The 24,661-nt window shown below is 36.3% G+C and overlaps 1 protein-coding gene across 3 annotated transcripts; it reads right to left on the reverse strand.

Moving 5' to 3' along the window:
* Positions 1-639: 639 nt before the first annotated feature.
* On the reverse strand, positions 640-24,571 carry PRPF4B (pre-mRNA processing factor 4B). 3 transcript variants are annotated; one of them, XR_001866095.1, is made up of 19 exons: positions 24,459-24,571; positions 20,400-21,593; positions 17,264-17,437; positions 16,841-16,996; positions 16,026-16,107; positions 14,252-14,462; positions 11,753-11,826; positions 10,303-10,393; positions 9,778-9,925; positions 8,424-8,561; positions 7,079-7,232; positions 6,527-6,641; positions 5,900-6,051; positions 5,353-5,439; positions 3,906-4,677; positions 3,347-3,392; positions 2,741-2,827; positions 1,870-1,915; positions 640-830 (listed from the first exon to the last, which is right to left on the reverse strand). XR_001866095.1 is itself a non-coding variant. In XM_008643461.2 (15 exons), exons 1-15 carry the CDS (start codon positions 24,554-24,556, stop codon positions 4,474-4,476), a joined length of 3,078 nt encoding a protein of 1,025 aa, XP_008641683.1. In that variant the 5' UTR covers positions 24,557-24,571; the 3' UTR covers positions 3,139-4,473. The 3 variants fall into 3 exon arrangements, 1 of the variants encoding a protein (XP_008641683.1); XR_001866094.1 differs by having other exon boundaries at positions 640-1,915; positions 3,347-4,677; XM_008643461.2 differs by lacking the exons at positions 640-830; positions 1,870-1,915; positions 2,741-2,827 and having other exon boundaries at positions 3,139-4,677.
* Positions 24,572-24,661: the final 90 nt, after the last annotated feature.

The following is a 24,661-nucleotide window of genomic DNA, read 5'->3' on the forward strand; positions in this document are numbered from 1 at the left end:
TTCAATAGGTGTATGATGGAAGGAAGGCCAAGGTTTTACATTTAGAGTAAGTATTGTCACAAGTTAAAATTAAGTTTTAATTATCTACATACTTAGATGAACAAAACTAAGACATGGATGTGTAGAACACACATGTGGTAGTCCCACTTCTGTACCCCCACACAAATATACTTAATAATGTGATACATAATTTACAAGTTATAAATAAAAACACACATTCCCTCCCACTTCACTTTGCTGCTACTCCCAATCTATTTTTTTTCCCTTATAAAGATTAATCTGTAAGTACATACGACTTCCCTCTGCTGCAATACAAGGCAATTCTTTCCCCCCGACTCAATACAGGTTAATACCTTGCTATAAAAGATAAAAAAAGGCACAGTGAAAAGTAAAGTGGATTCACATGAAATCTTTGGTGCTTAGGGGGCTTCCAAAACCATGGGAGACACAGAGACGCAACTTAACAAAAGCTCCATTTTACATATTCAGGAAGACTTTTCCCAGAGATTCTCTAATGCCTCTGATACCGAAGGATACAACCCCATTCAAAGAACTATACTTAATTTCTAGTGCCTTTAAAACTTGTTCATACATTTCATAGCTTTGCAGTAGGAGATGCAGGCACAACGGAAGACAGGATGCAGGCAAGTTTTAAGCACAGTTTATTAATTTCAAGCAATTGCCACTTCTCAACATTCTCCACCCACGTTACAATTTTACACATGCTGTAGAAGATCCCTCTATCTCCAGCAGTATCACAGTCTGGTCTGCCTTCTGTGTGGGGGTCAATACACACATAAAGGTTCTTCAGAAGTTTAATGCCACTTACCCTATGTATGGAGATAAAGTATTATTAAAAAGGTTTTAAAGGAATCATTATCGACTATTAAAAACTCTTGAACAGTAATTAATTTTTAAACTAAGTAGTAGACACCAAGGTAATAAAAACACATTCTAATTCCACAGGGCTGGAATCTTGTTTTTTCTGAAGGCTTGGAAAACTGAGTATGTTAAATGTGAAGCTCCTTGTCACCATGAGGGAGAAGGAAACAGAAATCAGCACAGTAAATTTAGCCAAACTTTCTGTATGTAGGACCTCTAGCAAAGACATAAGTTAAAAATTTGTGCTCAGGAGGAGAATATAAGTTATCCTCCCTCTTAGATGAGCTGAGAAATTGTTCATTCTGTTGCACAGCTGTTCTGTTTGCACCCAGCCACAACCATGAGAATTCAGCTGACTGTGGCAGCCACAGCTCTCTCCTCGCCTCAGAGACCTCAGGCTACAGGGACAGGCATTGCCCAAAACTGGAGAGGGTCCTTAACAGCGTCAAAAAATCCTCAAGTCCAGAGGTTTTTGAAGCTAGAACTAAAGATTTTTCTATTGTTGCCCACAAGAAGTATCAGCTAGATGGGAGACTGAAATCCACTTGTTTTAAATAACCCCTGCCAGTTATTCTCTGTATCGATAATTGTTTGACAGAATTGAAATAAATAATGAACCTACTGAAGTTAAAGAAAAAAGTGCATCATCTGCTTAAATGTTTACTGGTTAACACATTTATTTTAACCAAATATAATGGCCAGATTTTCTGCCTAAATGTCATAGACTTTGTACTGCTCAGTCTATCATTTTAAGAAAACTACATTTAAAGAGTAATTCTTATTTACCTACATTTAATTACAATAAAAAAAATCTCTTCAACCAGAAACAAAACAATCTATGTAACAAATTCTAATACAGCAAGTATGTTTCAGGAATTATCAGTAATGCAGCAGTGTTAATCAATTCTATATTGAAATGCTGGAAACTAAAAGACTGAGACAGAATTAGATGAAGAGCATTTTTCATATCTTTTATAGGACAGAAACCTTTGTTCATGTCTTCTGGTAGCCTTCATCTTCTTTTGAGCTGCACCTACAACACAAAGAACAAGTAAACGAGCAACTTTATGCTTCTCCAGAACAGCTTAAAATAATTCTGTAGGTATTAAGGGGCATCTTTTCTACTGCTTTGTTTCTGTATCACCAACTCATTTCATTGTTTCATATTCCTATTTTAAGAATAAAGTACAAAGCAACAGAAAGAATAAGCTATTACTACATCTGTGTAAAAGTGCCCTCAGAAGTGCTGCCTATGTTGTAAAAGTGCAAGTTAAATACAGAAAGCGTAACTAGCAAGCAACTAGTGTTTCCCTAAACATGAAAGCTAACTTCTTTCATTTCCTGTATGAAAAAGATACCTTAAATATGTGGAAATAGGGAGAGATTGGTTTTTATTAGTAATTTTACAATATAAATTGAGAAGAGACAGGTTGAAGGTTCCAAATAGGCATACAAAACCACCCATCTCCTGCTCGTTTTCGTAGTTAGTTCATTACACCTCCTGGGTGGGGTATTCCCCACCAGCAGAATGACCTGCTTTGTGGCATTTTTCCTCATTCTTGAGTGCACTAAGAGTGCATGATTGTTGCCATTATGTACCTAGATGGATACAAAAATCCTTCTTAGTTCAAAGTATTATAAAGTATGTGAAACCAGTGGGGTTTTCACAGCCTGTCAGAATATATTAATAAAAAATGAAAAGATGAACTTCTTAACATCGTCAAAGAGAACATTAAAACAGCAGTATGGACCTGAAAAAGTTGTTTCTGTTTTCCTCACCCTGTATAACCAACTCAATTGTCTCAAGCTCTTTTAACTTGTTGCTAAATGTTTATCTACACATGCTGTCAGAAATAACCTTGTTAGGAAGGTGAAGTTGGTGTCTCAGCAAATCAGACCCATGGAGTAGGCGTTGAGTGGCCTGTGACTCGCTTTCCTTTTTTCTCTTTCAGCACCATCAGAAGGAAAAGTGAGAAAAACAGCACAAACATTAGTTAAAGCCTGAATTTAATCCCATGTCCTACAGGAATAATTTCATTACAATGAAAGCAGACAGACAGTATCTGTAGGGTTTTTTGCTTTGTTTTTAAGCAGTGATAATTATTTATCCAATTAACATAGCCTATAGCTCTCCCAAAGATCATAACATTTAATCATCCCTTTAATTAAATGATTAATAGGAAATGCAGGGCCGGGTCTTACAAATTACCTGATTTACCATCACTGAAGACAGATTCTTTTAAAAATGGCTACAAATGCCTTGTTCACAAAAGACTTTATTATCTAATGATGCATACTGAAAACATACAGAAATCTGCATGGTCCACTTTACATGCAGCAGAACAATCTTCACTTTACAATAAGTAAGTGTCAACTGTTTTATGCAAGAGACAACACTTTAAAGTCACATTTCTTAAAGAAAAGCTTCATTTACAAAAGAAATAAAAGGTAAAGAAGCAATTACCGCTTTTAAAAAGCAGCTGCTTTGTTCAAGAGTGGAAGGTTTATGCCTGTATTGAAAGACAACATGATCACAAATAATGAAAACAATGAACAAATGAAACACTTTTAGCATAAAGCAGTACACTTTCAAAATGACATACAAATAGTTAAAAATTTCATTATGTTGTCTATCTATCCTTTAGATATAAGGTCTTTCGAATGAGATCCCAACATATGTAATTACTAAATGAAAACTCTTCTGTAAGTATTGGTTCTATGTCATAGTGAACTGTATTTAACAAAATGTATACAAAGTCTATAGCAAGTTGATTAAAAAAATTAAAGTAATAAGAAACAGTACACTGAAGGCGCTCTATCCATCAAGTGCGCTCTCTCCCAGTTTTAAATGTGATGAACAGAACAGAAGTTGTAACTATGCCACGGTTGCAATGCCAGAAAATAAAACAAGATCATTTCTCAAACATGCAGGGAATTCTGCCACAATGCTATTGTCTCTCATTTGTCAGTTGTTCCAGTAAAATAACAGCTTAAACACCGGTGATGTTGATGGGTTAGCTTACCTTCAGTGTACTGAAAGTTGTACACAACCTGCTTTAAAAGAGGAGACCATCCCTGCAGGCAGGCTCAAGAAGGAACAGACCCCCTTCGGCACTGACTACACCAAGGGCATGCTGCTGTGGCCTGCACACACACACCTAGGAAAATGTGAATATAAACAGCATTTATGCTGGCCATTTTGTAAAGACAAAAATGAAGCCAAGTCTGCTAAAAACAAATCAACCACCCAGTATTACTGCTCTCTTTTTTTTTTCTTTCTTTTTTTTTATAACAGATGCTTTTTTCTTTTTATAATATATACGAACTGCAACCATATACATTAGCATTGTACTTTTGTGCAGTCTTGGCAATTAAAACAGTTCTACAGTGAAAATTTTCACATAAGACACAAAACAGAATTACTCTAACATTTCTAAAAGAAATATCAGCCTTGATGTTAATTCAAATGTATCATTTCTTCCTCAACTTTGCAGGGGAAATATTTATGTTTATATACATTAATAACTGCTGTGAAATTTCTTCAGTCTTTGTATCTTAATTAATCAAACCCTTTGAACTTCTTCATCTGGTTTAAATTTTCTCCTGGATGAAGGCGTGCTGTAGAGCCTGGTTGATGCTAATCCGTTTAGCTGGGTCTAGCATTAGAATCTGGTCCAACAAGTCCTTTAGCTGGTGCACTTTTTTACGCTGGTCTTCAGGGAGTCGTTGGCACCCAATCAAGTCTGCTAATAGGTCCTTGGTTGGATTAATGGTGCTCATAACAGTAACCTTCTCCTACAAACACAAAAATGGCAGCCTTGTAGAACAGAAGTAATGCACAAACTCCCTATCCATCCCTTTTACAGAGCTTCAGCAGCAGCTTTTCTGCAGGCTTGTCTCGTATCAGAGCAGCAACACCCTTCCCCCACACGGCCTCATAAAATCATCACAGGGCAGAGAAGAGTGGAAAACACACTCTTGGGGGGAGGCCACCAACACAGGTTCACATGAATCTAACATCCCAGTTAACTCAGAACATGGAAGTCCACATGGAAAGTCCTATATCTGACCACTATTTCGTGATTCTTCTTAAATATGATATGTCAAAATTATACCAAAATTAATAGCGACCTCATACAATATAACCACATCATACTGAAGTTAAACATCCTTCTACAAAATCAAGGCAGAATTTCTTATACTAGTAATCTAAGGACAGATTATATGGAGGCACCCTGTATATCTACCAGATTAAATTTAGATTTCTCTTAATCGTGTTCCTACATCCCAGGAAAAAAAAAATCTTTTGCTGTTTTATAACTCTGTAATCTGTCCACACTGCTGCAAAAGGACTTTCTAATAGCTTATAAAATCTTGTTTTTAATTAAGAAGCCAAGGTACATTTGAAAGACCGTAATACTAGGAAAGCTTGGAAAAAGTGATGGGTTAGTCAACACACAGGGGACTTACCCTTTCTGTCACTTTATCTACTTCTATATACATAAAGTTGAGATTTTGATCAAAGTGCTGATCTTTGAACACGCCTTTTCGAATCATCTGGAAAATAAGGAAGAGGCAAGAGTTTCAGGCAACTTCTCTGTGTCTTACAAATTTCACAATTAACATCAATGTCTACTAATTTATTGCAACATGAGTAATTTAATACTAATAAAAAATATATCAAAAGGACAGGAATAAATGTTCGAGATTGAAAACAAAGATACAGTTCAAACCCCTTGAAAAAGGACACAGTATCTTTTATTGACTTACATTTTTTTTCAGGTCACTGCTTAGAAGGTTTCTGCTTTCACTTTATACTTAGTCTATGAAAAAGAAGCTGTATACTTTCACTTCATAAGATTTTAAATCAGTATAAATTACACAGTCAGAGCAAAGTCTATTACTTACTGTTAAGAAAAAATGTATATGATAAGAAACAGAATTCCAGAAGAACAAAGAATGTATCTTCTACTGTTCATTATAGCAGTTTCAGATATTAAGTACTTATTTTTCTTACCTTGTTTGGCATCTTTCCTTTGAGATCCATGGCAAGTTTCAACATATGATTATTGGTTTTGCCAGGAAACAGTATTTTTCCTGTGTAAAGCTCATATAATGTGCAGCCTACAGACCACATATCTATACCATAGTCATAGATTTTTCCTATAACTGAAACAGAGCAATTCCAGTTAATTCCAAAAAGGCAGACTTTGATATAGTATCACAAAAGCAGACAGATGAAAAAATTCTGATTTGTAAACTATATTGGAGCTGCTCCTCTTAGGAATAAAAATTTACCGTAAAAGAAGGATGTAAACCTTTTAGCTTTTAAAGTACCCCTATTTTAGAAGGGGAGGTTTTTACCTAACACCTAAACTGATCAGCTTTAAATTAGCAAAAACCAAGAAGTGAGAACAATACCTCTAAATTGAAACATAACTATAACCCATCAGAGTGACTTCTCACTGAGCTGATCACCAACATACATGAAGAGTCACACAAACATGCCTTCAAAGCCTGAATTTTTGACAGCCATCATACTTCCAGAGTCATGTTTTGCTAAGACTAGAGAATAAATCCAAGTCAAATTTTCATCTGCTAATACTGGCATGTGACAGATGTAGCTAATCCAAAATGTACTTACTGATTTCTGGAGCTCGATAAAATCTACTAACTAGATAGGGTGTGATGTCATTATCTGCGACATGTGAAGCTGAGCCAAAATCACAAAGCTTTAGTATTGTTTTAGACTCATTCACCTGAAAGTTAAAACATAAATATCCATTAGCAAAAGAGAGGCGTTAAGGACCTTTCCCCATCATCTCACTCACATAAACAAAATCTCCATCCAGACTCAAACAACCTACTTCCATTTTGCAGAAAGCAAGAACATCTTTCAACTATTGATGGGAAAATTCCAAATATTTCTCCCATGAGACATTGTCTTATTTTGGAAGATCTGCTTTCTATGAAGATGGAAGTGGATGAATGTTTGTTTGGAAAAGATTTTATTTAGATGCTGTATTATATTTCTTCCTTACTATTTATACCACAATATCATTTTATATCAAAGTGTGAACCCTTAACATTTTCAGTAAATTTGACTTCACCTAAATTAACAGAATGATATGAACTTCAAATACTTCATTTTACACTACAGACCATGCAAAAAAAGTTTTAATTATTTGTTACTTACCAAAATATTATCTGGTTTAATATCTGCATGTAGGATATTGCATCTTTTAAGAAGTTTTAAAGCCAGGAACAATTGCTGGCTGTAGGAACGCACAGCTTTAATATGGAGCCCAACATCTTTCCCATACTTCTTCAAAACCTCTCGTAAATTCATACTGTTAAGGGAAAGGGGGAAAGAAAGAATTGGAAAGAGCTTAACAAAAAAAAACCATAGCGGCCTCTTAAACTCTGAGACAAACTTGAACAAACCAGTTAGCTTTAAGTATTTTTTGAGAAAAGCAGCATTTGACTTAACATACCACTCTGTGAGCTGCAGAATTGAAATAAAAAGGCTGGTCAATCAGATCTGTCCTATATTGTGTAATTACTTACTAGACTGGACTTTACTTAGTTCGGAGCATACTTTTTAATCAATATTGATTTGAGAGGATTTATTTGCACATGAACAGCATTTTCTTAACAACCGTAAAGCCTTTGTACTCATTTTCTTCAGAAATAAAAGAAAAAGGAAGCATGCGAAACACAAAAAGTTGAGGAGATTTTTTTGGTGACTTAAGCAGCAGATGAAAAGACCATCATTCCAGGACAAAAACAGTAATTGGACATAAATAAGGTACAAGCGTGTTATCAAGAGATAGTGCAGGACAAGACAATAGTTTGTTCTACAGTTAATTAATGAAATATGATAGTAATCTCACAAACTTTGCATTGTTTCAGTATATAACTTATGCTCACCCCAAATATGGCTAAAATTGAAATACGACATACACAGAAAACTCAGGATATGAACAACTGATGTCTCTAAGTAGGAATGGGGACTAAGGCAATTAATGTATCTGGATCTACCATAAAACAGTATTTACAATCAACCTGTCACAAGAGCTTAATTACTTGAACAGAAAGTGAGCATGCAAAGAGCCACTGTAACAATTTTCTTCCTTAGACTGTTATTATATAGGTACTCTTCACAGAATAAACAGCAACTCCTGAATCTCTCTGGGAATGCATTCTTAACAGAAACCCTTAAAATGATGAATTATTAAAACTAATAAAAATACTGACATACACAAAAAATCATTAAGTAGTACCAGCGAGAGGAACCATACATGATCTTGTTTCAAATATTTTCTAGGCAGAAAACTCACAACAGCTAAAAGTAAATCAGAAATAGTTCAGTAGCCTGTGATTTGTGCCTGCAGACAATTTTTTTTTGTTTCAAAGTTCCTTGCATTCTTGAATCTTGGCATGAGAACAAGGTATCAAAACAACAGCCAAACCCAGCAAGGTAAAGAATGCTCAGTAGTACTTTACCTTTTACAGACAGCCCCAAACATTTGTCACCTTACCTGAGTGGCTCAAATACCAGACAGAGATGTTGTTTGTGGTAGAAATGCCTGAACAACCGTAGACAATGAAACTTGTCATCAGGATCAGCATCATTGAGTTTCTTTAAAAATTCCAGTTCTTTTAGGCCAGTTTTTTGCCTGAAAACAGAGAAATGTGATTATACAACAAAATCAGTTAAATTCTAATATTTTTTTAAATCTAGACATTCACTTGTTGGTTATAGTTATCCAGGAATGAGAAGTGTCTTGTCATTACCTAACATACCACAGCTAAAAAAAACGAAACCACAGCAGTGGTTTGCTGTCAGTGACTACACACTGGGTAAGTTTATTTAATTCTTGGATCTTCACTGTACCATTGTAACCTACTTATCCTTTCCTTCTCACTCTCAGTTGCATGTAAGGCTAAAACTGGATTTTGTCCTGTAATATGATAAATTTTAAACAGCACTCACTAGAGTAGCTTACTTTTTAAAAAAAGTACTTTGCCACATACAACAGTATTAAAAGAAGATTTAAACTGAACTGACTATAGATTCAATTACACACCCAAGCTTATTACCTGTACAACACACCAAACTAAAATAGCTTAATCACCCTCCCCCTTTTGCCTCTAAAACTTTTATTCATGTAACTAAAACCAATCCAGTTATACACACAGTAAGACAACTTTTAAAACTTCCAAGGTAAGAGACATGGAAAACATTTTCATTTAGGTTGTCTTTAACAGAAGAGGACACAGTGACTGTATAAACACTGCAGCAGATGGTAAAAATGAGTATTGTAGACAAGTCCTCAAATGACACAGTTTAAGAGATCTTACTTGTTAATGTTGACTCATTCTGAAAGACCTCTTTTTTTTTTTGTATTTCAACAGTGAGAGTCCCATCCCTTTTTATCTATCTTATATACATACAAACATTTAGATAATATACAGAAATAATTAAATGTATGGAAGTCTCTTTGTAAGTTGCAGATGACTGACTGGGATCCTACCCATAGCCTGCCAAATAGATTTGGTCCATCGAAACAGTCCACAACTCCCATCTCAAAAAACATAAGGCTCATAATTAGCTGTAACCTTGTTTCTCGCTATCACTGCTCCCTGCGGTTTTGCAAATGAGAAAGTGCCTGATGAAAGTGCAAGTACCCTTCTTCCCATGATAGCTGTAAAGAAGTGTGGATACATAGTCCTCAAGCGCTTCCCATTATCTGGCTCATATTAGCAGAAAAGGCAGCAATCACAGCTGTTACCTGTTACTTTACTTGAAACAAAGGGAGATTCAAATCACATCATGAAAAACTTCCAACTGTTCCATGTGCTTTATTACCACCAAACAAAAACATTACTTACATAAGTTCATTGTTCCTGATGATTTTCACGGCTACTTCTTGGTTTGCTCTGGCCATGTCCCTGGCTCGCACCACGTTACTGAAGACTCCCTGACCAGTGTAACCATAGACATTGTAACGTTTATCTAAAACTTCACCTATATTAACACCTGAGGGAGAAAACCAAGCAAGTTCAAGTTACAAGGGATAAATGTAATGGAACTTTTCCAGAAAAATAAACCATTCCCTACCATTACAAAATATGAGGGCAAATAGCAGAATCCTTTAATTTCATGGTGTGCAATGTTTTGTAGCACCTAGCTTTGTGGAGATTATGGGGAACAAAGGGTGATTCTCCAAGTCTGGAGTCTTTTCAAAGCTGAGGTTAAAATCTGCATGCTCATTTCATCCATTACATTACACACTCAGAGAGGGCTGTGGGGTACATCTACATTAGAACAAAATTTCAATACTTTTATACATGAGGATCTTCTCCACTCAGCACCCTCACTCTATTTGTCCTTGCTGATAAACAAACACAACTCACGGTAATAGCCTTCTGCATCTGTCCAGTTATCCCTGAGATTGGGGTTTTCTTTGAAGTCTTTTCCAAACCCAGCAGCCCTTAGACGAGCACTCTGAAATAAAAATAAAAGTAACAGCTTTGCTTGTGTGCTCTGTATTTTCCCTTGACGTTTATTTACCAAAGCCCTTTTCCCCTACTGAACACTGTTTCTCTTCACAATACAAACACACTTATCTTGCAGGAGAGAGAAACAACTTACTGTTATTTACATATCAGTATTTAAAGACTGATGCAAGGAAAGAGGATGAGATCAACCAACAGAACTATTATTAAACATAAATGGGCAAAGTTTCAATTAATACAAGGAATTTATACAAGTCATGTTAGAATGCACATTCTAACATGTAAGTAAGACTTCTTATTTACAGTAAGTTTATAGTAAAAAAATACAGCAATTTGCAAGGAAAACACAACTGTTTAAGCCTTGAATTTCTGTTCATTACATGCCACTTGTTTCATACTGTTATACATACAAACGTAACACTTCTACAATTGCTGTTGACATCTCTTAACAGACTGGGCAATATTTTGTCACAAATTCAAAACTATGAGTAGTAAAGTGTATCTTCAATTGAACAACAGCTTCTGGAAGGGGGAGCTGCTCACAAGCCATGTAAATCCCCACTTGTAACTTCTGAACTTTTAAAAATGCACCCTCACACACACACACTACCCTTCAAGTATTCATCTTTTTCCAAGTCACAGTGTTACGAGAGTAAAACCATGGCAGCCTATGTTACATCCGCCATAAAAATTCTCCAGCTAATTTGGTTTAAGTTAAGAAGAAAGTTCTTGTCTTTACTTATTTCTCAGTGTTGTGCATCAGCAACAATGCAGAGGATCTATAGAGAATGGCACATAAAGTCTCAAAACTAGTCACTGGACTGCCAATATCTGAAGGTCACTGCAGGACATTTAGAGAAAAGGTAATGGAAATATGTTAAACGAGGAAATGTATCTTTTCACCCCCAAAAAATCTCCAAACAAACCACCAGATTACTCCAACATAGCATCATTAGCCAATTTCAGTATCTTACCCATTTTTTAATTAACCATATGTGAACCTCTGGAAAAAGCTCATATTTAGAACATTGCAACATGGTAACATTAATAAAAAGCTGAACTTATAAATAGATTCATGTTTTTACCACGTCCATTGTATTCAAACAGCAGGTGAATTGCCAGTTGCTTACTCTGGTAAAACTGCCACTTATTTCAGCAGGTTTTATTTCACTGAAATACTAATTAAGAACCAATTTGCCTGCCTTGGGTGACCAAAAGATTAAGAACATACAAGTCACTTAGCTGCACACGCCTTTACAAAATCAAAGTTCTCACAACCCTCAGGTGACAGTGACTAACAAAAATCAAGCAGAAAAAGTCATACATTTCATCTCCAAGAATTACCTACATCAAAGTATGCAGCGAACATATCATCTGATTCTGTGAACATATCGGGAGCTAGCAGCTTCTTCTGAGATGAACCTTAAAATGAAATTTAGATTACTCAGCATGAAAAAAGATGTCAAACGATAACTGTTGCCAGTATAATTTGGCACTTAGTATCTTTACAACATAGTCTAAGATCAGTATATTGGCAAACAGGTAGCTCTACTAACATTTCTAGCAAATTTCATTTCACATATTTGACATTCTAGAATATAAAACTCAGACTAGCTAAGTTCTTCCAAGCACTCAAAAATTTATACCTCCTTGAAAAATTACATATAATAGCTTTCAAGTAAGCATAGCAGAAACAAAAAAACTACATATTTACATGCTCCCTACAAAGAATGCCTATATAGATGTACGTATAAAAAGAAGTACAAAATGACTATGTGTATACATTCAAAAATACAGTCATGTTTTCAATACACAAGTTCAGGCTTTTCTGTTAATCACAAGATGTTCTATGAAAACCCAAAGTTTTAAAGCCCAGAAATTCTTTCTTTGGAAAATGTTTTCTCCAACCCTGCCAAAAAGGACCCGGTGTGTAGCTTTTTGTTAAACACAATGTTTACTACAATGTTAAAGAGAAACATTTTTGGTATGGGCAAGATTATCCCTCTCTCACCTTTTAATCATCTTTAAATCCCAAAGACATTTTACTTGGTTGATAAGATAAAAGCAAAGAAATATAAATTAAGTACACATTAACAAAAGCAAGCAAACTTCAAACGATTTCATTCATGCACACATTACGGCAGCTCTCTATGAACATGGTAAATTGGAGGCCCCCCCTTCGCTATGCAATGGAGAAAAATAAATGGCTAATTCAGCTCAGAGGCTTCAGGTCTTGTGATGCACACAGCCAACCACTTCCACACCAAAGAACTAGACTGAAATGTGACAGCATAAAAAAAATCATCCAGTATACTGATACCACTGTTTCAAGGTATAGACCTGTCACCTGACACTTGTGGGGAAGCAGTTTACACCACTGTTTTGAGCTACAAACCCTTCCAGAAACTTCCTCATATTTTCCTTTTAGTTCCAGTTACCTGCACTGGGCTACAATGAATTATTGAGTAGTTTCTTAGCAACTTATTACCCTGGCCCTGTAAGCGGTCAGGAAAGAAAAAAAAATTACTCTTGCGGAGAAAGATAACCCACTACTTTCAGCTGTTGTTACAGCCACCTCCAACCCAGGATCTTACCACCCAGATGTGAGTGTAACTGATCTGGTTTTAAAAACCTTTTTCACATGTCTATGTGGAAAACGCCTATGTAGTTAAGACTTATATTTTCGTATGCTTTAGTATACAAAACTAGAGAGCAGTACATGCTTTGACAAAAAAGGAAAAACACATTGTCTGTTAGACATAGTAAGTCTAAACTTGGGGTATGCAAAGAAAGCACTAGAACAGTTCTTTTTACTGTTCTTATTTTGCAGGAGAACAATCTGAAAACACACGACTCAAGGGAATGCCAGGATAAACTACAGAGCAGTACAGCAGTCCCTAAGAGATGCAGCTTTATTACTTTGAAGAGAAGCATCCACTAGAGACAGTGTATTCAGCCCCCAAGGATACGTGTGGCGCAGGACATGAAATACAAGCTAACTGCAACTCTTCCTTGGAGGGGTTGGGCAGGCTCCACAGCCCTTGTTAAACAGTGCTATTGCAATTAAACTGTAGAGAGAAACCAAAGCAGCTTAAACTAGCTCCAGTATGACCACACAGCATCTACACACACCTTTGACTACTTGGAAGATGGACAGTAATACACTTTCAAACCACAAAAAAATCAGCAGACTTTCAATACTACAGGGTGCGCTGGGAGATGTTCCGCATTCCTTTTGCTGCAGCTGGCACAAGGCAGGTTTTATATCAAAATTTGTTTCATTTCAACATTGCTGTACAATAGAGTACATGCAGGGGGGAAGAAGAAAATACCTATTTCAGCAATTAGCTATGCTGCTAAAATGGACTTAATAGCAACGACCCTCAAAAGCTTTAATAATTCTAAATTACTACAGACCCACCTATATTCTTCTGTCACAGTGGCTTTGACCAAAAAAAAGGTATAAAAGGAGCATAATTTCCAACCCACAAAAAATAAAGTCTAGGACTATACTAAGCTTCTAGGAAAACAACATGCCTAAGTGAAAAGAAAAATTTGGAAGGGTAATTCTTAACCATAAAGACAGACATCATTATTTGCTCTTCCAAATGTAAAGCACAAATCGTGTTAAGAGTTATTAGAAATACAGAGAACATGTTCCACTCATCCTTCCTAATGAGGAAGATTTATTTTAATGTTATGTTTTAAGCACCATAATATTTGTGAAAATGTTCATAAATTCCATCCCCAAATTCAATCTACTTCCAAGTCTGGAAGTATGTGAGTAAACTAAGCCAAGTATCTGAGCTTTCATAAATTGCATTAGAGAGATTTCAGAAAACCTTACCATTGTTCTGTTCAACTGTCATGAGGTTGTGCTTGGCTTTCACTGATGCCTCAAATGTATCCACATTTTCCCGTTCATACTCCTTAACATCAGCAGCGACCCTTTCTAGGATGTCGTCAGGAGAATTTGAGCGACTGCGTGTACTACTTTGAGGGCTGCTTGGTTCAGATGGTACAGATATGTTACTGTCTTCTGTCTGGCCTTTGTATTTCTAAAAAGAAATTTAATTCTTAATCTCACCGTCACACCTTATCACAATTAAAACATTTTCATATCCACCCTTTCAATGGTCTGGGCTTTTAGCTGAAACCTTAATCTTTGCTTTCATAATCACATACGTCTCTAAAGACAACAGATTATTTGCAGAATGGGATACAACTTCTGAAAATTCATTTTGTCACAATGCACCACAGCCCAGACCATAAGACTGAAACGTTCATGTGTGTTCTTTAGGTCTTTATATTTCTGTAAAAAGCAATTATTACTGAATATTAGTTATTTCGTTATGCACAACAAAATGTCAGCAACAACAGATTTATTACTAAACCGTCCTGGCACAAAAACACTGAAACACAGTCTCTGAGGAAAAATTAATTATTTTATATCCTATATTCTAGAATATTTCTCAGTTTTATTAGTGTTATGGCACAGAAGAGTAGCTTTTAGACTCAGTTTTTTAATGTGAACTGGAAATCCTATTTATTCATTCGTGTTGAAAAAATTCAGAAGAATTTAAAAACTTCAAACATCTTTGCAATTTTTGTTACCCTTAAGTACTATGAAATTATACAGACCTCACTTCCTATCCCAAAAGTTAAAAACCAAGATGAAGAAATGCTGCGACTGCTCAGCTGTCAAGGCTGAACTACTCAATAAGAAAAGCAGAGGTTTTCTGTTTAGGGAATTCAGCTCTGAGATTTGCTTCCTGCCTGCACCAACATCAGGTGTAACCAGTCTTTAAACAGAATTTATATAGTTTGGCTCAGTCATAGTTCTGAAGGATTTTACAACGGGCTTTGCATAAAACTCAAATCATGGGCAGTATTTTTAGTGCTACTTAAAATAAGCAGTACACTAAAGCCAGTGAGTTTACCTGATGCTAAATAAATATGCTACAGCATTTTGCTTGCTATGTTCTAATTGTGTGCCAAATCCCACCTTTGAAAAGAGATACCTGACTTGTACTGTACAATTGCACCCCCTTTGGCCACAGCTCCTTTCAGGGGTCTCCATCACACATACACCTGTGATTAGTTACCTTGTTACCTGGAATAAGAAGTTCATGGGAACTCACATGTGCACTAATACATTATCTGCTTTTAGGGAGGAACCCATGAAGAGAGCGGTTTAACAAAATTTTGGAATCTGACAAAGACAACTTCTACTTGAAACAAACTGACCAGTTAGGTTAATTGATATATAGTTATATATATCTGTTACACTGACATTATTATATCAATGATACAGCTAGAAAGAAAACCTACAGATGAAGATAACTAAAGAACATTTCTGAGGTGTCTTAAGACCGTCAGAGAATGTTTAACTGTAGCAAAAAATGACTGTAGCAAAAAATGACTCACAGAAGCGTCACTTCAGTTTTAAAAGCAATGCTGTGACAATAGAAGTGTAGAGTTTTAAGAGAGACTAACATTTACAATGAGCTAACTGCAAAAATATAGCAATAGGAATTACTATAACACAGCAATAGGCAAAGAGCCTTCCTTTACCCTGACACTACACTAAAACCACAGAAGTAGTTCCTGCAACCATGTACCTGAACAATTGCTTGCCGTTGTAACCTCCTTTGTCTGATCTCTGCTTCTTCATCCTCTTCTTCCAAATCAAAGTCTTCAAGACTACAAAAATACGATTTTTTATATAACTTCATAAACATGTAATTATCTACTGTATTTTACCAAGTGCAGTTCCTTGGCATATGAAACACAGAATATATTAAACAATAGCTGTTCAAGTGACTCAGAAAGCAACAGTGTATTAAATCCCACTGCATATATTTACATTTCCTTACAAAGAAAATTTATCTCTTGGTATCTCTTTGGGACTTTCTGTATTCCATTTTTAATTGCAAACAATTAGCAGCCATCTTTCAAAAGACAACAAACAAAAAAACCTTGTTCCTTTTCACTGAAGCATCATTCTTCCTTAATAATTTGATTAAGAATGCATACTCTTGCACAATTGAATAAGCAGATGTCGAGGAAATATAAACACAATTTGCAAACAGCAGTTAATCCTTTCAGCTATTAAAGTTTTTCCCCAAGCAGTAAGCTCTGGTAATCAGACCAAAAGTTTTCACAAGCTACTGATCAAGTTGAGTTTAAAAACCTAATGATATATCCTCCCCTCAGGTCTGCCCACTAGCCAACAGGTCTTGCTATTTTTTGCACATTCCAAAGTTTTTCAGATCCTCCCAACAGTAATCTGACAAGATCACAAGTACTAAGACATGATTATGGTTTTAGGTGACAACTCAAAAACTACACCATGAAGATAAATGTTAGCTCGTTCTTGGTATCAGTGGAACTGTAGGTTTTAAATAATCAGTGCAAGTTAGAAATATATTCTTACTTTTCATCTGATGAAGACTCTTGTTCAGCTTTCATGCCCTCAGAAAGACTACCTTTAAATTTGTCTTCCTTAACTTTGCTTCTGCTCCTACGTCTATGGCCACCACGTGACCTGGACCTCCTTCGAAGGCGAGATCTACTTCTCCGACCTCTATCCCTGTTTGTTAAGAATAAGAGATTTGGATTTGGGGAGGGTTTGTTTTGGGTTTTTTTGAGAAGGAAAATCTCTTCAGAAAACATAAATATACACAACGATTCCAAGTAATAAAACAATTTAACTCATGGAGGACAAAGTTAATTTAACTGTGTGAGCACATATTAACATGGACAAAAAAACCAGCATAGTCTTTTTACATGTAACATAGCAATCCTTTTTCTTCCTGTAATCTTACAAAACATACTTAAAAACACAGGGTATCTTTACCTCCTTCGAGGAGATCTACTCCGCCTTCTGGGAGATCGGCTACGTCGAAGGGGTGTTCGAGATCTCCTCCTGATGGGGGACCGAGACCTTCTTCTGGATGGGGACCATCTGCTGGGTGGGCTGACATCCTTTGATCTTTCACGTCTAGACAAAATGTCATCCCTGGTCCGTGTTCTTAAAACAGAGGAAGAAAGTGGTAGTAAAAATCAGGAGCAAGCTGAAAACAAAAAAATCCGTTCTCTCTAAAAACTCACTAGAAAAATCTTACTGCAGGTGAGGGACCACCAGATGGGCTTCTGAGGGAGCGATGGATAAGAAGGCTGCAGAGCTGGCCGCCCTTCCTGCGTGTCTCTCCCCACTCTGGGAAGTGTGTGCCCATACAAAGATCTAGTTCAGGACAAGTCTGGAAACAGCTCCTTAATTACTACCACAAAGCTAAGAGAGGTTTTAAAACAATGCTTGTGTTTAGGTCCTACATAAATAGTGGCCTGTTTTCATGTTTACCAGAAACAGTATTGAAACAATACATAAAACCCTAAAATCTTATTCTCGAGAATTATTTCACCACCTTCCAACCATGGTATTGAAATTTAGGCTTAGGATCATGCTACTTCACAGTAGTGACAACACTGTCTGTTTCAATTTGGGCACTACAACTGCACGGCTTCAACATTTCACACATTCTAAAACAGCTGATGCAAACTAGAATTCTTAATTAGAATGCAAACTAACCCTTCTCAAATTAAAAAAAAAATTCAAGTCTGATACTATATACACTATTCAAAATTTGTTTATTCTTGTCTATACAGATTCACAATTATCCAAGAAAAAAACCCTTGATGGGACTACTACATTAAGAAGCTTAATTGCATGATAGCAAGAGTTCAATCAAAAATTGGAAAGAATATGAATTAAAAATTTAACAACTATTCTAATGAGGCTGCATTAGAAATTGGAAAATAGTTTCACACCATTTCAAAGGAAATGTTGCTACACTATTTTCCTGCTCCTTATTTTTGATTTTTTTTTAATCAAGTTGGAACAACTTATTACAGGTGTTATATCTCATCAATGAACAAAGTATCTTGGATCTGAAAGACTAATTCCACCCATTCTGTGATTTTTTTCATTTGCTTCATCAGTTTCAATTACCTTAACTACAGACAATGATCAGACATACAGAAGTGATGCAAAATAGTAGACAGTGGAGCAATAGGAAAATTTATATGTGAAATTTACTTGTGAAATTTGCATGTGCAGAGTACTGGCAGTTTCTACAAGGAATTACTGTACTCAAATGCTGGAGTAGGCCAATACCTTTAGCCCAATTAATTTATATAATGTTCTTGTGAACAATATTACATAAAGAGTCACAGGATGAAGAGTTACAGGCTTCTTGACTAACAAAGCGGTTGTACTGCCAAAACCCAATCAAAATATCTGTTACAAAAAATAGATTAGTTCAGAGATCACAGGGATGAGATAAAAAGTAGAAGCTGATTAAGAAGTCATAGTAACATCACATAATGAGTAACTCCAGTCAAAGACCTGAGAAGTGTCTTACAAGATTAGAATACTGGAAACAAACTTAAAAATGAAATTACTGGGATTTTTTTTTGTTAAAACTGTTCATTAAAGCTCCTGAAATTCTCTGGCAGTTTGAGTAATTACAAGTAGTTAAAACTTGAACAGCAGTTTGAGTTAGTTAAGGTGTCTTACAAGGAAAGATTATTTCTGCTGATCTGCAAACACCTCCAGCAAAAAATATTTTAGTAGTCCCCCACTCACATGCTGCTCACCACGCAGTTACAGAAGTATGAATTTGACAGCAAAATTCTAGACACATGCATCACTTGAAATAAGTGTCTAGACAACCAATTCAAACTGGCTGCAAAGCAAGCTGTCAAGAAAAATGAAAACTGAAAGATGCAAAATGCTACAGAGGAAAAGTCAACTACTATGCCAGAAAAACTCAGTGGTTGGGCCGACACATTCCTGATTTACTGAAAAGCAGCCAGATAAACTGGCAGCATTTACAATCCTTGCTTGATCGGGTTAACACCACTGGGGCCATTCTCCAAAGTACCCAAAGATACCCCATACCTGAAACCAGAGTAACCTTCAGTGCTTCAGGCTGAAACTTTCACATTTTTAGGTGCCCATTTACCAAGCTTGATCTTTTACTTAAATTAGTCGTACATAAGTGCTTCCAATTCCAGTTTTAAAATCATACTTATTTATTCTCAGTTCTCAAACTCGGTGAAGCTAAACCCCCCGATACAAAGTTTTAAGTTATTTATTATCCAATGCTGAACTCTTCTGCCTCTTAAACTTCTTACAGCTAATGAATTAACTTCCAAAAATGCATACACTTACATTGGTTCTCTTCTTGGAAACTTGCCATCCAGGCATTATTAGCTTTCAAATTTCAAGTTAACTGCTTTCATAGGCTAAATTTGTCTTTTAAAAAAATGCCAAGACTACACCAATACATTAAACAGATTTCCATCCTTCTCCTTTAAGTGTATGCAAAATATGGTAATTATATACGGCAGTCCAATAACAAAGCAACACTAACATCCCGCTAGCAAATGAAAAACACACAATATTTTAAAGAAAAAAAAAAGACTCTGAGAAGGATATCTTGATATAAAAATTTGCTTACATTCACACATGCTGACTCTATCCATCATTAGGGCTTTTTTTGAGGGGAAATACAGGCTAATTACCCACTTTTAGCCAACGTTAATACATAACACTGGAGAGGATTCACACTCCACAGAAATTTCAGAAAGCAACAGAACTATTGACAAAGAAACAAAATAGAAGCCAAATTCTGAATCCAACCAGCAATAAAAAGGAGAACACAGTTACAAAACTTGTTCCCAGTAATGGTGTGAGCAGCAAATAACTTAGCACTTTAGCAACCACAAGATGAATTTGCGTATCTGACAGCTGGGAGGAACAGTTTTCTAAAAAATTGAATACATACAAAGTAAGCTTATGATATAATGTACGATCTGATTACCTTTTTTAATACCTATTTACTGAATAAAACAAGGAGATAAACACCAAACTAGAAGACAGTTCATCCCGTAATGTATTTTTGTGATGGCTCATGACATCTTTAAGTTACCTGGGAGAAGAAAGACGCCTCCTTTCTGATTCTCTTCTTTTCCTTTCTGCAGATCTACTCCTCACTCTTCTAACCGGAGACCGGGTTCGAGAGGGTGATCTACTCTGTTTAGATCTACGGTCGTTAAAGAGAGGGGATCTGCTTCTTCTTGACTTTTCACGCTGTTTGGGAGATAAGCTTCTTCCTTTTGGGCTACGGCCAGGTCGTCTAGGGGACCTGTTTTCTTTCCCTGAAGAAGCATCTTTAGAAGGAGATTTAATTGGCTTTTTTTCTTTGTCAGTCTCTGATCTCCTAGGTTTTCTATCTTTGGACCGTGATCTTCTATCTTTGGATTTGCTTCTTAGTTCTGCTGGAGATTTAGATTTTCTACCACGATCTCTGCTTTTGTTTTCATTTACAACTGGAGATTTTCTGCGGTCTCTTGATTTACTTTTATCATCAGCCTTATTTCTATCCTCTGGAGGAGACTTTGACTTTCTGTTTTTCTCCTGAGATCTCCTCTTAAGTATAGGAGACCTAGATTTCCTTGTCTGATCTTGAGACTTACTTCTCTTATAAGGGCTTTTGGATTTCCTCCTTTCTTTTGACTTGCTTCTAGTAGTCTTCTCTTTGACTCCATCAACTCCTGCCTTGGATTTCTTTTTGTCAGATCTGTGCCTAGTCCTTTCTTTTGATTCACTTTTACTTGCTTTCTTGGAACTAGTTTTATTGTCCACAGGTTCTAATTTCCCCTTAGTATTTGACTTTGTTGTAGGTCTTGCTCCATTTCGTGCTTTTTCATTAATCTCCCCCTCTTCTTCAGATCCTGACTCATAACCTTGTAATATTAATCCCATCCCAGACTGGACTTTTCCTTCCATTAATTCATTTTCAAGTTCAGCTTTCAGCAATGCTCTTTGTTTCTCTAAGTCTTCCAGAGGAGCCAAAAAATCAATTTTAGTTCTTTTAGCTGGTCCATCTTCTTTGTCAGAGGCATCAGCCACCTCTTTCCATTTATGTTTCTTATGTTTGTGTCTGTGTTTATGTTTTTTGTCCTTATCATCTTCTGAAGAATGTTTATGTTTCTTGTGTTTACTTCGGTGTTTGTGTTTCTTTTTTTTGTGTCGGCTGTGCTTGTTCTGAGGTTGGTCTGCCTCTGATACTTCCCCATTTTCTTCATTCACACTTTTCTCGGATGCCTCAGCATCCTCAACCCTGCAAAAAAAAAAAGAGATCAGTACTATAAACTCACTGTAGTCCTTTACCTCATGTTAAGTAGACAGCCTTTTATGATAGAAACTAACTGGCATTATTCACCTACCTTTGGGAAAATTAAAAATGCACCACTAATTTAAGTAAATTATAACAGCAGATACACTTCCTCAGGAACAGACAGCTATGGCTGCAGAAAGAAATACTATGGAAGGAACAGACAGCAGATGCACTGACAAAACCAAATGTGTGGATGGAATCAATGCTTACGCCTTTACGTTCAATTCTGACCTATCTGTTAATAGCATACAACAGCGCTGAACATTTATCTGTCAGTCCATCAGCATCTGTCACTTTCTGCTCCACTCCAACGCCTAACCCAAGCTATGCCTTTTAAAAGTATTTTCAAGTGGCAGAAAACAGTTGTGCTCCAAAAATCAAAATTTATTTCAAGGTATGACCACCTAATGAAACCTCCTTGCAAAATCTCATGCAGAGCTGACTGACTCTCTTAGCTGCAACTTTTTTCTCTAAGTGTACACACCTGTTAGAAAATCAAGAAATGTTCTAACATGTTGATATTATTTATGCAATACAGGGAACACTACTGAGGAACAGGATAAATTAAAGTAGTCCAATTTCAGAGCAGCTTTCTGATAGTATATAGCAGGCTAGCAGCTTCAAAAAGATGTGGTAATCTTGACACCTGTAAAATGCCATTGGCCAAAACAGCTGAAAGTAAGTCTACAGCAGGTTATTAATATAATAATATACAGTTTCTTCTAAAATGAGTCTTTTCAATTAACTGTAATTTCTTCAAACAGCAACTTCAAAAAATATAAAATTCGGTCCCAACATTACACATTCCCTTGTATTATCTTCCATAGACATTGAAACTGGCTTAACAATAAGGGGTTTTACAGTGTTTAGCAAATACCTCCTGATCTCCTTCAGAACATCAATTAAGTTACTGTCTCTGGTAATACAGACATTTGCCTTTTGAAATCTGTTGCCAAATATTACAGGTGCCAGAGCTCACCCTTCTACAAACTCACCCCATCTAAACTACAGTTTTGGAATTTACTCATTAATACTTTAATAACTTAAACATAGCACTTTGCTGTATCCCAAGCCTCATTAGGTGAAAAGAAATCCCCCAAACATGACAGTCAGGACCAGGGGGTGAACGTACACAGAAATGCGGAAATTATCTTCTGAACTCTACTAGTTTCATACAACAGCTGTTTCTGAAAAGTATGATCAATAATCTGATAGAATAAATGTATCAGAGATATTCTAAGCCAGACTTAAAGGACAGCATCTCACTATGAATTTGATTAGTGTCTTCCTAATTAAGGACAGGACCTTCAAGCAGCACACATTTACTCTCTCCTGCTTGAGTTAATGCAAATTCTCATACTAATAAATACAGCTGACTTTTCTGCAAAGTACACTAAAATTATTTTCTAAAATCATTAACAGCTTAGTGCTCTGAAATAAGGAGCTTCCAAAGGGAAAAAACTGTTTTGAGTTAAAAATATAAAATATTCACAGACTTAACTCAAAATGTTGCTTGTCTTTTCCTTTACATTTTTATTACTACTTCTGCTTATTCAAGGCATACAGAAAGGTGTTTTTCTTAATTGCTACCTCCTGACACTCCACAAAATTATGATAAGAGAATATCAGAACAAAAGAGGAAAAAATGGCTTTAAAAGACTTTATTTTATGTTGCGCTTGCCATAAAAAAAAAAAAAATCTTAAATGCTAAACTTCTCCAATTTGGATTTGCTATCTGTGACATTAAGTGAAGAAATGCCAGAAGGAGAATTTTAAGGGAACTATGTGACTTTAAAAATTTCTTTTAGCTGGATACAGGATGCTGTGTAAATCCCCAATTAACAGATTAAGGGTACTTCAAGACATCATAAAAGTATTAAAGACCAAAAAAATCACGTCCATTCAAGCTGTTCCAGATAAGTCTTCCTTCTCTTAACAGCAGAAAGTGACACCAAAATCTTTAAGGAAGTTATTTTAAAATATCGCATGTATTTTAAAGTTATGCAATAACCTCATCCTAAATTCTAGAAAAGCCAGCTGGCAGCAAAGGTGCCAGATGAGCCACATCATCCCAGCAGTATCACAGGCCACTACAGACTGCCAATACAACTGCCAGCTGTCTTTGTAACTCAACAACAAAATTAAGTTCATTAATACGCAATAAATAGTTGAAATTTTCTTCATGTACAGGGATAATTTATTTCAAGTAATTTCATTGAACTGTGGATAAACTTTTACTTCAGTTACATGCTTCAGAGGTATAGTGATGTGGATGAAAAAACCTTCTAAGAATATTTTAGAAGGTGATGAGGCAGTCTACATGTTTAGGTGCTAATGGCTTTAAATAGAGAGGAACTGTGACATGATCTTGTTAAAGCCCTACTTTTTCATACTTTTTAATTCAAGAAGAAGAATTACAGGAAGTTCATAAGGATGTGCAAAGTGATTTCACCCATATTTTCCTTCACACAGGGCTCTTATCATCAGCTTCCATCTTACTACTTAACTTTCTCTCTACAGTACTAAACCCTCTTCTTCATGTGCACATGTTTTACAAGGCTCACATGTACTCCCACTGCTTTTCCTCACCTGTTTTCTACTCCCAGGATTAACAATAAAATCAAGCTTCAAATCAAAACTTTTCAAGGCAGAAAAAAATACAGAAAGCAGTTTATATGGCTAAAATGTTAATGTAGGAAAGAGGAGAAATAGAGTAAGCATTAGATCGTTAACTCCCAGCAGAATTTTCAGAAGACCGTGTTCACGAGCTCCTGAGTGTGGACAAACCCAAACCCCCACGGCACTAACCGGGGTGCCTGGAAAACGCACGCCCGGGAGCCCCGTTCCTGCGGGGAGGCGACAGCGCGATCTTCGCTTCCCAACGGGAGCCGGGAGTTGCCAGTCATTTCGAGGGCTGGAAGGAGGGGCTGGCGGCAACAAATCACTTTCTGCTTCCACCAGCACTGGCAGTTTCCATACCGCGAGAGCGGCCGGGGTCCGGGGGAAGGAGG

This window comes from Corvus brachyrhynchos, unplaced genomic scaffold, assembly GCF_000691975.1.
Source record: "Corvus brachyrhynchos isolate BGI_N302 unplaced genomic scaffold, ASM69197v1 scaffold100, whole genome shotgun sequence".
NCBI lineage: Eukaryota > Metazoa > Chordata > Aves > Passeriformes > Corvidae > Corvus > Corvus brachyrhynchos.